This window comes from Ictalurus punctatus, chromosome 26 (assembly GCF_001660625.3).
Source record: "Ictalurus punctatus breed USDA103 chromosome 26, Coco_2.0, whole genome shotgun sequence".
In the NCBI taxonomy this organism is placed as follows: Eukaryota; Metazoa; Chordata; class Actinopteri; order Siluriformes; family Ictaluridae; genus Ictalurus; species Ictalurus punctatus.
The window spans coordinates 14,812,419-14,827,615 of NC_030441.2; the positions used below are offsets into that span (position 1 = coordinate 14,812,419).

General features: G+C 38.0%; 1 protein-coding gene across 10 annotated transcripts in view; it reads right to left on the bottom strand.

Moving 5' to 3' along the window:
* rims1b (regulating synaptic membrane exocytosis 1b) overlaps positions 1-15,197 on the bottom strand; it is a 65,301-nt gene that overhangs the window by 18,258 nt on the left and 31,846 nt on the right. For 4 of the 10 annotated variants that reach the window (XM_053676003.1, XM_053676001.1, XM_053675997.1 and 1 more), the window contains exons 11-18: positions 13,914-14,044; positions 12,856-13,027; positions 12,465-12,618; positions 10,462-10,518; positions 8,092-8,245; positions 7,069-7,182; positions 4,514-4,576; positions 2,391-2,510 (exon numbers count right to left, since the gene is read on the bottom strand). In XM_053676003.1, coding sequence (XP_053531978.1) covers positions 2,391-2,510; positions 4,514-4,576; positions 7,069-7,182; positions 8,092-8,245; positions 10,462-10,518; positions 12,465-12,618; positions 12,856-13,027; positions 13,914-14,044 — 965 coding nt within the window. The remainder of the gene's footprint in view (positions 1-2,390; positions 2,511-4,513; positions 4,577-7,068; positions 7,183-8,091; positions 8,246-10,461; positions 10,519-12,464; positions 12,619-12,855; positions 13,028-13,913; positions 14,045-15,197) is intronic. The other 6 variants (XM_053676006.1, XM_053675998.1, XM_053676004.1 and 3 more) reach the window with 4 other exon arrangements.

The window sequence follows — 15,197 nt, forward strand, 5'->3', positions numbered from 1 at the left end:
AAAGAGTGAAAATATAAAGAAAAGAAAACAAAATATTTAAAAAAAAATTAAAAAATAGAAGATAAAGAATAAAGTAAAATAGAACATGAATGAAGTAATATTGTAAAAATACAAAAACAACAAAATATTAAAAGAAAGGAAGAAAGAAAGAAAGAAAACAAACATCAGGAACATTTATTACTAAACCCTTATGTGTGTGTTGCATGTTTAAATGGGAATGGTGCATTGTGGGAACTTTATGAGCTGAGTCCGTCGCTCAGTCTGGAGAGCTTCTGCCTCTAGCTGCCAAAACGGCTCATTAGTGATTTGGGACAGTGCCTTTTTTCTTTGGCCAGCTGGCCGGGGCACAAACTGGGTCTGAATGTGCAGGATATCGACACACACCTGGCATCCAGCCCTGGTTCTATTTTCCTCTCTTAAGTCTTTTTCATTTTCAGCCAGATGATCATTACGCTGTACTACCCTGAAACTTGACACTGTTAATAAACCATGCAGATTAAAGTTCTACAAGAACAATCTGAATCCAAGTACAAAGAACATGCTCCAAATACCCTTAGGTGGATCAGCACTGAGGATAAATTTGTGGAGCTTCAGCAGTTAGGTCTAACGGGAGGTCTAAAATGCCACTAACATTCTATGGATTTACAACAGACCAGCTCTACTGCTATACAACCTTGACCAAAGTATTAATAAATATTATCGTATGTCTTTTTCTTAATTAGTGGCAACGTTCAATATTTAGATTCCGGTTACGAATATCATATAGACACACTGGGAACTAAGAAACAGCTATAACTGAAAAAGTGTTCTTGAATGAATCAGCATTTTCAGTGAGTAGTCTATCGTTAGCAGTTTAAATTATGGGATCTCGGACCATTAGATAATATTCAGGGATGGTCAGTAGTGGACAGGCATGGTCAGAGCTCCTGTGGGAGTAAGAGGGTGTGGTCAGAAGTAATAAAGTAACAAGTAAAAATAAATAGAAAATATAGAATAGAGTAATAAAACAGTCCAAATTACAATGAATTAAGATACAGAATTATTTTCTTTTTTTAATAAGCAAAGTATTACAAAAAGCAAAGAATGGAAAATACAAAAGAAAGAAAAAAGTAACTAAAACGTTTTAAGAGCAGGTGGCCGTGGTCCAAGTTCCTGTGGGAGTGGGTGGGCGTGGTCAGAATTGATCTGAGAGTAAGGCCGTTTCTCAATATGCGTTCTTGCGGCCTTGTCTACCGCCGAGGTTCAATTCAAATACTCAAGAACGCGAGTATCAGGGACGCATGAAATTACCCGGATGTGTTCTCGATAAAGGACGCATCGGATGCAGACGTGAGCGAACCGAACCCAGAGATCCCAGAAGTCATTACGGCAAAACAGTAGCAGATGATGGAAGCCTGACCCATACTTGTAGCTTTATTAACATCTTTTTAACGTGAATAATCTAAATAAATCAAAATATGCATCTAAAATGAATGATTTTGATACACGATTTAGACCGATATATATATATGAGGTTGTTGAAAAGTCGAATTTATCCCTCAGAACTATTTGAATTAAACTACGCTAGCTTCCACCCTGAGGTAACGGTAAATCGTTAGCTTAGTTTTTAGTTAACTTGAGGTCACAGTTGCAAACAGAGAGATTACTACATTAAAACATGCTTAATTGACTTTGGTTAATCAGCCAGTTAACAGTAAATCTATTCACCAGCTGAAACATATTACTTAGTGAGCACTGAAGAGATGAGGACCCTGTCCCACTACTAGATATGTGCTGGGATGGTCCATTGCGCAACAGGAAGCTCACGTCACATCTCAATTCTTGCAAATACGCGTTCTATGTCCTCCTGTCCTTCCGAGTTCGATCTTTCAAGGTAGCCTGGCAAGACCGGTCTTCATGAGAACGCAAGTTCGTTCTTTGCGTTCTTAGATTTGAGAAACAGACGAAATTTCTGTGGGAGAGGGTGGGCGTGGTCAGAGTGCCTGTGGGAGTTTGTGGGCATGGTGTCAGAATTTATGTGGGTATAGTTGGGTGTGGCCCCTTTCTGTGGGAGTGTGTGGATGTGGCATATACTTTCTGCTGCGGTGGCTGGGAGTGGCCAGGGTATCTGTTCGAGTGGGTGGGCAAGGTTAGAGTATTTGTAAAAATGAGAGGGCATGGAAAAGTTTTAAGCTGGAGTGGCTTCTGAAAATGCTCATAGTATCAAAGGGAGCAAGTGCAGGTGATCTTCTGTGAGATTCAAAAACTGACCCACACACAACTCTAGATGTCAGCCGTATATATATATATATATATACTGTACACTGTATGTATGTATGCTAAAATAGAGAAACTGAGAAACGTGCTACTTCACATTTGTTTCCAAGCCTAAATATTTTGAGGGCGCTTACCTAATGCCGACCTCATCGGTAAATCTGAGCACACGCTGTGGGGCGGGGCTTCGAGGTGAGACCCCGCCCCCTTCTAGTCGTCGTGTTGATTTGCTCTTTAGACATGCAGGAAGGGTGGAGCTTCGCATGGGAATAAAGAAATAAACAGAAAAGCGTGCAAGAAAGCCAAAACAAAAAATAACAAACTTAAATGCTTAAAGATTATAAGAAACACAACAGCTCATAAGCAGAGGAGTTTTGTTTTTCCCTGTGGGATAGTGGTGAAGAGAGCTTGGTTATGTTATTTAACCAAGTGCTAAACCAAACAACAGGTCAAGAAACCATACAAATTGTCTCAAAGAACTAGAAACACGGGTATTGTACTGCGTATCACAAGGGGCAACACATGAGGGTATCATTGTTAATAACACAGTCTAGTACAGAGTCAGATCTTACCTGTATATGTCTTTGTGAATGCCATTCACTAACAAAGGCATCTTTGGGGGCAAAGTATTACAGTGTCTAGCTAAGTTCCTACCGAAGTTAATGCACAAGATGCAGTGAGAAGGGTAAAGAAAAAAGTGTGTTAGTGAACAAGAAACGAAAACATGCAAGTTAGACATGCATAGAAAAGAAAACTCTGAGTGCTTGTATAGTTAGTGTACTCAATTAAATGATGTACTGCTTTAACCTGGGTTATGCTTTGTTGTGATTTTCAGCAGGTTTATACTTAATCAGGGTGGACAAATCAGTAGACCAGGCGCCTGGGACAATAAGACCTAGAATCCAGGCTATTAGTTTTATTGTGCGTAGTTACCTGGTAGACAAGAAGGCTCAGCATTCATACATTCACCAGTGGGGTTTTTTTTTTCTCTAGAAAAAAAAAACCCTATTGATTTTCGTCAAGTAAATTTTTATTTGGTATGTATATTTAAGCAAAATATGTTTCTCGGTTCTTTAATGGACCTTAATGCTGTAACTGTAGTACACACTGCTCGTTCAGATTCTCACCTCATGCTGCACTACATATATTGGCTTTTAGTGTCAACCACAGTAGTGGTTAATGGCTCATATGAAAGTAGACACTTAGGGCTTTAAGAATTTGCAGTTTTTCATAAGTAGTTCTCTTTTTTTTTAACCTAGCATAATAAGGTTTATAATATTATACATTTTATTGTGGCAGTTGTTTACAGTGTTTTACTATCAATAAAGCTTTAGTTATTTTTGTCTGTTTTATCTCTATAACAATGTTATTGTGGAGAGGTGTGAATTTCCCATCACCCTGTGCACCAGCAGCTAAAAACAGTCATGATACTCTACAAACAGAAACCCAATAGTGTCCTGACTAATCGTATAACAGACCTGTGGCAATAATTCTGCCAGTGGAATGGAATGCTAGTGTACTGCTAGAAAGGGTTAATTAGCTTATACATTCTTTTCAGAATAAGGAACATGCAGGTGTGTGAAAACCAAAAAGCACAGTGTAAAGCCAAATACCTCTTGTGCTTACACAATACGCAGTTACACTTAATGTGAGGAGTCAAGAAAAAATAAAGATGCTAGCCAGACACAAATAAAATATTTGAAATGCAACGTGACGCGAAAACACCACAACTCATAGCCGAAAGTTGGTCAACAACGTGCAAACCTGAAAGGCTACATCAGACACTTTCTCGGAAAAGTAAATTAACTGTCCGAGTCATGTCTAAATAGGAATTAATATATTTGTTTTTATTGACTGATGTATCCTTTTTATCTCCTAATGCAGTTAACTAGCTTGCCATGTGTTATTACATTACACTAGCTACCATTTCTTAGCTTAGTCAGGTTTACAGGCAAATAAAACACGGGACTGGGCAACATGTTAACACTTTCACTTGCCTCTTGAGCTAGCTAATCAACTTATGTTTTGTCGATCCCTGATTTGAGATATTTCAGATTATTGATAATATTAGTAATATAATTAATATTACTGTCACAATTTAGTGTGTTTATTTTCGAGTTTTGAACATCACTGAAAAAGACGTTGTGCGTTTTATAAGAAGCAAAGTGACATAGCAAGGGGTGCTTGGAAATGCATTCGAGTCAAAATATTGGAAACTGAAGTGCACTTTACCATCAGCTCTCATTTTTCTCAGTTTTACCTGTTTGTGTGCAGGCACTCAGCGCTCCCACCCCGGATTGATCTGTGCATCTCCAGGACCTCACTTGACGTTCACGACACAAAACCAAAATAATGTAAACGGCAAACGTAAGAGTCAGTGAACAGAAATACAAAAAAATGACAGACATATGTTTAGATAACACCGTATTAATATTGTATAACCATAGTATGATGTGGCCGAATGATGTGTTAGTCATATTAGTACAATTAGTAGCACAGAAACAGGTTTGGTAGTATACACACATGTTTACATGAGTTATGTGGTACACTAGCAATACTTCATCAAGGATGCTGTATAACTTGGAGAACTTGATATTATATAACTTCTCCTGTAGCCTGTACTGTTTTGTATTTAAATGCTTGGCAGTGGGATGGTGTACCTCAAGGGTACATGCTTGGAACCTTTATGCTGTAGATGTACAGGGTGTCGTGTACCTTTAAATCTTGTTTAAGGTACATCATTGAGTAATGAATAATGAGTCTTTATTGGTCACATATACATATGCACAGTGAAATTCTTTTCTTCGCATTCCCCAGCATGTTAGGAAGTTGGGGTTATTGGCCCTTAAGAACTACTATTGTACCTTTGACACACTGTTTATACTTTGGAAAACTGTACCTAGTTTCTGAAACTGTGGTTCTAAGACTGAAATGGAAAAAATATATATTTTTCAGATGTATATGCATTTATAATATTTTTTTCCTGAGTATGCATAAATATAGTAGTGCTTGATAGTTTATGAACCCTTTAGAATTTTCTATATATCTACATAAATATGACAGATATTAACACAAGACCTAAAAGTAGACAAAGAGAACCCAGTTAAACAATGAGACAAATAAATGAGTTCATGAGTCCACCATCAGCAGAACACTGAACAACAATGGTGTGCATGACAGGGTTGCAAGGAGAAAGTCACTGCTCTCCAAAAAGAACATTGCTGCCCCTCTGCAGTTTGCTAAAGATCACATGGACAAGCCAAAAGGCTATTGGAAAAATGCTTGGTGGATGGATGAGACTAAAATAGAACTTTTTTTTTTTTTAAATGAGAAGCATTATATTTGGAGAAAGGAAATCACTGCATTCCAGCATAAGAACCTTATCCCATCTGTGAAGCATGGTGGTGGTAGCATCATAGTTTGGGCCTGTTTTGCTGCATCTTGGCCAGGACAACTTGCAATCACTGATGGAACAATGAATTCTGAATTATACCAGTGATTTCTAGAGGAAAATGTCAGGATATCTGTGGATGAACTGAATCTCAAGTGAAAATGCGTCATGCAGCAAGACAAAGACCCTAAACACACAAGTCATTCTACCAAAGAATGGTTAAAGAAGAATAAATTGAATGTTTTGGAATGGCCAAGTCAAAGTCCTGACCTTAATCCAATAGAAATGTTGTGGAAGGACCTGAAGCAAGCAGTTCATGTGAGGAAACCCACCAACATCACAGAGTTGAAGCTGTTCTGTACTGAGGAATGGGATAAAATTCCCCCAAGCCCATGTGCAGGACTGATCAACAGTTACTGAGAATGAATGAATGCCTTTTATTGTCACTATACATATGTACAATGAAATTAAGAGCCACTCCTTTTTGTTCCGTGCAAACATATACATTCAATACACAAGAAGAATAAACAGATAATACACAGATAAATAAATAAGATAAATAAACAAAATAAATAAACAAGATATACAATATATACATTTACATTTAGTTGTAGTTATTGCTACATAAGAGGGTCACACCAGGTACTAAAAACAAAGGTTCACATACTTTTTCCACTCATAGATATGTAATATTGTACCATTTTCCTAAATAAGTAAATGACCAAGTATAATATTTTTGTCTTGTTTCTTCAGTTGGGTTCTCTTTATCTACCTTGAGGAAATCTGATGATGTTTTAGATAATATCTTTGCAGAAATATAGAAAATACTAAAGGGTTCACAAACTTTCAAGCACCACTGTATGTACCAGTAATTGTTATTTATTTATATAATTTTTTCAACCACGTTCAATGGACTCAGTGCTTGCATGTACACATAATTGAAATATATAATACTCTTTTGCAATTTCTATTTGATAATCCCCCCAAAAATCTCCATGTATTTTGTATCATCATAGTTCTATGTCCCTCCCACCCCTTCAACCCCAACCCCCACCCCAAGAAAATATGGGCATTTTTGTGATTCTGTGATTTTAGAGCAGCACTCACACCAGAGCAGAAATCTAATACGAAGACAGAACTTTGTAATTGATTTCATTTCTACTAGTTTTTACTAGTCTAGTAGCTGGTTTTTCATGTGTCTGGTATCTGGATTGTATCCTGATAAGATTTTAAGCACATTTACAGTTTGCAAATCAGCTTTCGGCAACAAACTTCCTGTGTTGTTCCACGGAATACAGCTGCTGCTTCAATAATAGTGTTTTCTGTGGAGTTTTTGTTTCGTGCCAAATTGGAAAGTCAGACAACATGTGTGTTATGATGTAATGAAGTGGTTGCAAAAAAAGAGAAAAGAGTATTTAAAGTACCTGTCCTCTGAGTAGTCATAGTCTGAGTCACCAGATCGGTGTTCCTGCTGTGGATTATAGTAGTGAGTGGGTGACTGAGAATGATGCCGTTTCTGGCGAATTTCATCCAAGCTCCTGAGAAGAGGGCGAGAAGGAAAGAGAGTGAGAAAAGAAGACTTATTTTTTTGTTTTTTTTGCAGAGTTTAGTGGTTTACCTACTTTTAATACATCATTATGTATTCAGCTAATCAATTCCTGTAGCAGTGTGAAGATCAGTGTGACTGCATTAGTACAAAAGTTATGTCACTATTTATGTAGGGAAAGTTACTCATATTCAGATTAGGATTATTAAGTCAGTTTAGTGAGGACTTCATTCATCCATCCATCCATTTTCCATACCGCTTATCCTACACACGTTCACGGGGAGCCTGGATCTTATCCCAGGGATCTCGGGGCACAAGGCGGGGGACACTCTGGATGGGGTGCCAACCCATCGCAGGGTACACTCACACACACATTCACACACTACAGACAATTTGGAAATGGCAATCAGCCTACAGCGCATGCTTTTGGATAGGGAGAGGAAACGAGAGTACTTTGAAGGAACCCCCGAAGCACAGGGAGAACATGCAAACTGTGCACACACAAGGTGGAGTCAAACATGCTAACTACTAACTTCCCCCATTCGTCCCCATTCAGATAATTAAAATGATTATTTTTTTATATTTTCCAGCACCTTCTACTATTTTTTTTCCTATTGTGAACTGATTATTCACATACTTAAACTTAATGACGCCACAAAGTCATGGAATCACAATGTGTGTGTGTTTGTGGTATGTAGGCTATTCTATCAGAGTTTAAATTTGCATTTTGAGTTGTGAAATGAATAACATAACGCCAGTGTATCTATTAATGTGATATGTGCTCATGTAATGAAAATTCTGTATTAACTCCTCACAATGCATACGTAACTCAATTCTTAATACAGCCCGTTATGTATTTGTGTATAAATTAGATGTGTATGCATGTGTGTTAGAGGTTCACCTCTGCATGGGGACATGTGTGTGGCGTGAACGTCCTCTGCACTGGTCCTCTCTGTGTGGGGAGACGGAGCGAGACCGATGCTGAATGGCTGCCTGCCTCTCGGGAACCGTCAGAGTGCTGCACCTCTCCCTCTCTCTGGAGTTCCTCTCTGCTGCTGGCATATCAAACATACACATGCACACACATGCACATACACACAGTTCATAAATCGACATCATTAATGCCACGAGAATAAATATACAGTTATCAGTTAAAAAGGTCAAACTAAAACTACCATGCGAGAGGACTGTGCCGAACTACCAGCACAACTGCTGAACTCTACAACATGCCAAAAAGAAGCAAAAGGCCTACACTCTTAATTCCTCCTTGTGATACTGTACTTGGCAAATAAAACTGATTTCCAATTCCGACACTTGCCTTAACCCTAACCAGGGCTGGGAGGGTTACTTTAAAAATGTATTCCGTTACAGTTACAAATGACTTCATAAAAAATGTAATCAGTAACGTAATCCAAGTATCACAATATGAAAGGAATGTAATCTGATTAATTTTGGATTACTTCAAGGTCACATATGTAAATAAAGTCGAGAAAAGCAACACGATCTAAAATATGTTTATTTAGAGCTTATTTTAGACCTTAAAAACATGTTCAATATCTGGATTTGTTTTAAGAAAATAATAAATAAATGAATAAATAAATAAAAGATCACTGACCCTGATGCAGGTAACATTACATCACAAAAGTTTGGGTGACCATATCCTGGGTTTCCAAAAAGAGGACACCTTTTTCCCCCCGATGTCTTAATAGCGTTCAAAACAGTGTTACTATGAATGCAGATTTTAACACACTGAAATGAAAATCACATAAAATTCCTACATTCCTTTGAATGTCCATGGAATAAAATAAAATAAAATATCAGACGCCACGAGTGTACCTTCTGCCATCATTTACACATTTGAATGGCCGTGTAATACGAAGCAGTGTGATAAAAAGAAATTAAAAATGACCTTATATGGCCATGGGCATTATTTCGACTCAGGACAGCTGTCATTTGCTGCTATTGTCAAGCAACAGTTTGACTCCCTACACAACAGTGCTTCACCTTCACACGTTAGCTGATAGAAGGCTAAAGGCTGAGAGGAATTTGACCAATAGTTGCTGCAAGCCTTTTATAATCGACCAATTAGTGTGCGAGAAGGCGGGAATTACAGAGCGGGATTAAAGCAACGCAAACATGTGCACACATGACACAGTATTAGACCATAAGCACATCATAATGACACTAAAGCCGAATCACGGACATTTTCTCCAATTTAGAAATCCGAAAAAGAGGACGTATGGTCACCCTAACAAAAGCATTTCTGAGAACAATTTGTGTTCATTTCTACCAAATTACCCGCACCAGGAGGTTGCTCATGTGACTCACGACTGGCAAGAGAGAACCAGAACTATAATCAAACAGCTGTATATATTGTGTTATGTCAAAAAATTCATTTCTTTGCATTTAAATGAAAATAATTCTGATATTATTCCTTTTTTTTTTTTTTTTTTTTTCCTTTTACAAAATGTACCTGTAATCTGATGACTTAGTTTTTTGACGTAACTGTAACGGATTATAGTTACCGTTTTTTTGTATCCTGACTACGTAACGCCGTTACATGTATTCCGTTAGCCTGACCCTTACACACATCCCTAAGCTTTTAGAGATTATATAGCTAAACCAGAATGATAGGAATAAAGCTTAAATCTACAGCAAACTATGCTAGAAGCATGCAACAGCTAGAAAGAAAATGAACACAATATTAGCATATTGTCATAAGGCCTGTATCAGAGTGTATTAAGCCGCCAAAATCTGTTATTTCTGCTTAATAACAAGAGTTTCACCAGCTTTATAACACTTCTAGGCCTTATGAAGGTGCTGTAAGTGGTACTACTGTGCGCCATTCCTAGTTTTCATGCAGATTGTGAGTGTTTTCTCTGTGGTTACAGCTTCATTACTACAAAAGCCCAGCAGAGGGGGAGAGAGACTGACCTCATGCCTAATAAACAACAAATATACAACAAACTAATTCATCGGCATATTTGGAATAGTGCTAAAGCTGCATCTCTAACTATAAGTTGGAGTTTATAATTGACCAACACTAACACAGTAATGTATGCATTATTTTGGTTCATAAGAGTTAATAAATCGGGCAATTTCAGTTGTTTTTCTAAAATATATGCATATAAGGCTCGTATTCCAAAAAAAAATCAACACTCTGTAATGGATCTAATGGTCGTGAAGTACAAAAGGTCTTTATTCTCTCTCTCTCATCCTGTGGTGGACAGCTACGGTGTGATTATGGCCACCATGCGCCCTTCCCACCCACCTGAAGACACTACCGTAATAGCATCATCATAATCAGTCTCAATGATGCGATGAGATCCTGAGACATACACACACAGCATAAAGTTGAACAGCTACAAAATACGACATCACACAGGACACAATGTGCAGCCTGGAGACTGCACGTGCAGCACAGTTCATTCCACTCAAGACAGATTATTAGGTACACCAACTTTGTATCTACACCAAGATTTTACAATATATATCACTTTGTAGATAATCAATTACTAACTGAAGTCCAAGCTCTGTTGCTGTGGTCCACTGCCCAAATAATACGGGTGACAGGGATGGCTATGGCAGCCAGAAGAAAAACTGAGCTAGCCTGTGGTTCTGCTTTGGCTTTCTTGTGTTTATAAATGACTTTTTCTTTTAGACTGTCCAAGCCTCTGGGTGTGTCTCAATCAGCTCCCTAGTTCAGTGGTCAGGGCACTGATCTGGGAGTCGGCCATTTTAAAGGCTGTCTCAATCGCCAAATCCTTCTAGTGCACTGGAACATTCGCTCCATAAAAATAAAAAAAATCCCACAATGCACCGCAAAACCATGGAGCTTTGATGCTCACCATGTTCCCTTACTGGAAGTGACATCATGTTTTCTGAAGCCTCCCAGCTTGAAAAAAAAAATGGCGGACGAACTCTCAGCCAACTCCGTCTACAAATGTAAGTTGTATGTAAGTCCGTCTACAAATGTTATTGTTGTTGTAGCTCTCAAATGATTACTTACGTTAGTGATTTTTAACTTTACTTGACGTCTTATATACGGGTCGATTGAGTCTTTTACGTGTTTAATGATTTTTTTAAAAATCCACTAGCTAGCCTACGATCCTGCTTGAAGCCCCATGACAGAAACACATGTGATTAAGCTAACATATTTATACGACATATAATGTCAGAAAGATATCGGTCCTGCCTGATGTTGATACCAATGGGGAGGTTTTAAACTCGAGTACGTAGTCATGTCGCCGTAAACCGAGTCATCGGTGTCCCAATGCGCAGTGTGCCAGGTTCCTTACCAGTGCCCCAATTAGCATACATGATATACTGATTTACGACCTAGGGAGCTAGAGAGCTGATTGAGACGCACCCTCTCTTCTGTTGTAGCATTACAACAGTTGTTGCTTAGTGACTCTGGTTTCCATGGCTACTGCTTGAACTCAGCTTTCGTTCTGGATGCCGTAACTGTTGTTGCTTAAAGTCGCTATTATCTGGTCAACGTTTGTGCCCATTGATGGATGGTTTCTGGCGGGGCTGAAAAATTGTCCTAGCAACAGATAAGCTACAGTCAGTAACTGTAATCTATATGCTAAGTACCTGTTAATATGGCCATTAAGTTTAGCTATAAGCTAGCTGTCCTAAATAAACTGGCAGATTGTTTTTTTATTATTATTTTCCCCAGGCAATTCCCCTGGCCCCCCAGCCAGTTCTCCCCTACCATACAACAATCATTGGGAATCAAACTCACCATACCCCAATGATTGGTCAAACGCTTTTTTTCTATTACATCACTTTAACTTGATATAGAGTAAGCTGATCTAAACAGACATCATTACAGTAACATGTTTATACTAATGAGAATGTAATAATGCAGCAATTTCTTTAACATTTCTTGAAGATGACCTGACGATAAACCTGTGACTTGCCTTGCGTCCTGCACTACTGTCAAAGCCGTTATTATATGAAAAGAATCAACACCTTCTGGTCTGAGCCGAGAATCAGAATCGAGAATCTAACAAACATGTTAAAATATGAAATAATTCATTCATTCTTTATAAAAGACTTAATAAATGCTTACAAAGTATTGAAAACACATTGAGAACAGACTTATAAGCACAGCTACAATATAATGCTTTAGGAAAACATATATTTATCTCTCTTTGCAACTTTATACATGCTTGTATGCGCCGCAGTTCAGTTCGTATTTAGGATACAAGTCCCTTATTATACCCTGAAACATTTTTGCTTTTGAAGATGAACAGACATGACACTCACTCTGTAACTTCTTGCTGGGGCTGTCGTTGTGAACGTGTCTCCGGGGGAGGTACGGGGAGGGTTGGGGTAGAGGGAGAGAGGACACGTCATGGGTCTGCAGCTTGTACCAGTGCGGCTGATCGTCCAACAGAGCGGTTTCGAGCTCGATCAGGATCTGCAACAAAAAGATGAACGAGAGTCCGTTACTACTATAAACTATCTTAAATAAATTGCATAGAAAAAGAAACAAACAGAAAAATACAAGTAAAAAAATGTGGATCATACAATCTGACTAGACTATAACAGAGACATAATAAGTCTGATTCTAATTATTATAAACCCAGAGAGATAACTAATCTTAGACGATGTGTAATTTCAAAAAAATCCTGATGTGGACGTGATATAAACACACCTCTCCGAGGAACTCGCTCTCCTCCTCCTGCGCTCTCGGCTGGTCCCACACGGTGATCTCCAGCATGCGCTCTCTGAAGTCCCTGCGGTGAACGTGTGAGTAAAGGAACGTCTGGTTCCACCTTGGCTCCGAGCTCTTCTTCACCGTCTTCGTCCTCCTCTTGCTCTTGTCACTAAAAGAGATCACAATATGTGTGTGTGTGTGCGTGTGTGTGTGTGTGTATATTAAATACAGAGGCTATGAAAGATTGTTGAAAGTTTGTTACTCTGTACTTTGCTTGCCATGGTGCACAGCCATGGCTTCATCTCTATTAATATGTATTTTTTCACATGGGAAAGTGAATGTAAATAACTAAGTAACTTAAAATGAATACCTACCCGCTAGTACAGTAAGTGCACTGAAAAAAAAAAGCTCATTGAATTGACTTAATTCGAATGCGTACATCGGTTCAATGTGATTGAATTGAGTTACGTTAACATCATTTGTTTTCGTTACATCCAACATGATTTGATCATATATTTTCAATGCCCTGAATAAAAGCAAACTCCGCACTCTCACCTGAGCTGAGGATCGAACCCAGGTTGCTGGTATTCTGCAATAACCACATTACCAACGTGTACCTGTCAGTTCCAACAACCCCACAAGATTTCATAATGTAATGGGTTTATGTTAATACTATGCAAATTGATCGCTCTCACTTTACATAATTTAATCTAGTCATTAGAAACTTGTTTAGATTAAGTTTAGTATAACCAATGAACACACGTTTTGATGAGAAACGTAATATTTTTTATGTAAACCACACGTAATATTTTTTTTTAAAAAGCTTACCGACCACATATTCCATTTTTTTCAGTATGCTGGTTGTTAAGATGTGGGGGGGAAGTTTCTGGAAGATTAGTATCTAATCCAGTCAGTTTTGAATTTCACATTGGATTTCACAATTCATATCAAAGATGTCAAAATATCTTTGTCTTAAGATGTCTTTGTCTTATAATGTCTTTTTTTTTTTTTTTTTACATAGCTACAAGCACATTAATCGCTCAAGCAATGCTCACCTCCGATCAGGAAGGAAGTACATTTTGACGTAAGGGTTGCGCGGTCGGCCGTCTGGACGTGAAGGCAGGTCTATGGCTTGTAATACGTTGACGATAAGCTGATGGCCCACTTTGTCATACCACAGTTTCACCTTGTAGGAAAAACATACACAGTCTATATTAGGGCCTGAAAAATATCAATCTTTTGCTATTAATAATAAGACCAGTGATGATTTTAAGGTGGCACTTTAAGGTGGCAGTGCAGTCTGTGTACACTGCGTTCATTCCTTTATCAAGTTGAAATAAAAATTGGAAAACAACAGCGTTAAATTTTATTTTGGTTTTACTTAGCACACACTAAAATTGGATATTTTTATGTCAAATGTTACTAATAATAAAACACTGACTTGTTTTTAATTGGTTCTACTTGTTTCAACACACAAAGTCTATAAAACAAAAATTGACAAATCCAAATATTTCTCTCAACTCAACCAGCACAAACTTAAAAAAGCTTTTAAAAACATATTGTTTAATTATAAAAGACGTCTGCTGTGCATTTACAGACGCGGTTGCACACATCAAAGGTTTTGTGACTGACATGGCACCTTCAGACTAAATAAATAAGCCATGTTGTGAAGAACTAAGCCATGGAAAACTGTCTGTGTGTAAACAATCATGTCAAAACTGGATTACGGAAATGCGATCTCCAGACAGCTCAGATTCCTGATGGTTTTTATTATTCTGTTTTATGTCTGAAAGCCGATGCATTTATAAACCACAGACATGAGAGCATGGCGCTTGGCGTAAAAATGATACACTGTTGTCCATCGAAGTGAGTGATTAGTGCCTGCTAGCACCCCACTGTGTGTTAGCTGTTTAAAATAGCATCACATTCATTAATGAATTGTGTTCCTATTTAACATTTGTGTGAGTTTTTCAGTGTGAGTACTTCCAATGCTTATAAGGAAGTGGAAATATATTATTTACTACTGTTTCATTTAGGGCATTTGGCAGACACCCTTATCCCAAGCAACTTATATTTATATCATTAATACAAATGAGCAGTTGAGGGATAAGGGCCTTGCTCAAGGCGTTGGGATTTGAACCCACAAGCTTCTGATCAGTAGTCCACTGAGCTCCCACTGCCCAAAGTACTAACCACTAAGTCATAGTCTCTCATATTTCATCAGATAAACCAGTACTGAGCACTATCCCTAGTATTAAACTACCAAATGTCAAATTAGTGTTATTTACAGTGACGAATTTGTTCATTTTTTATTATGGTTTCAAAGCATTTCTATACAT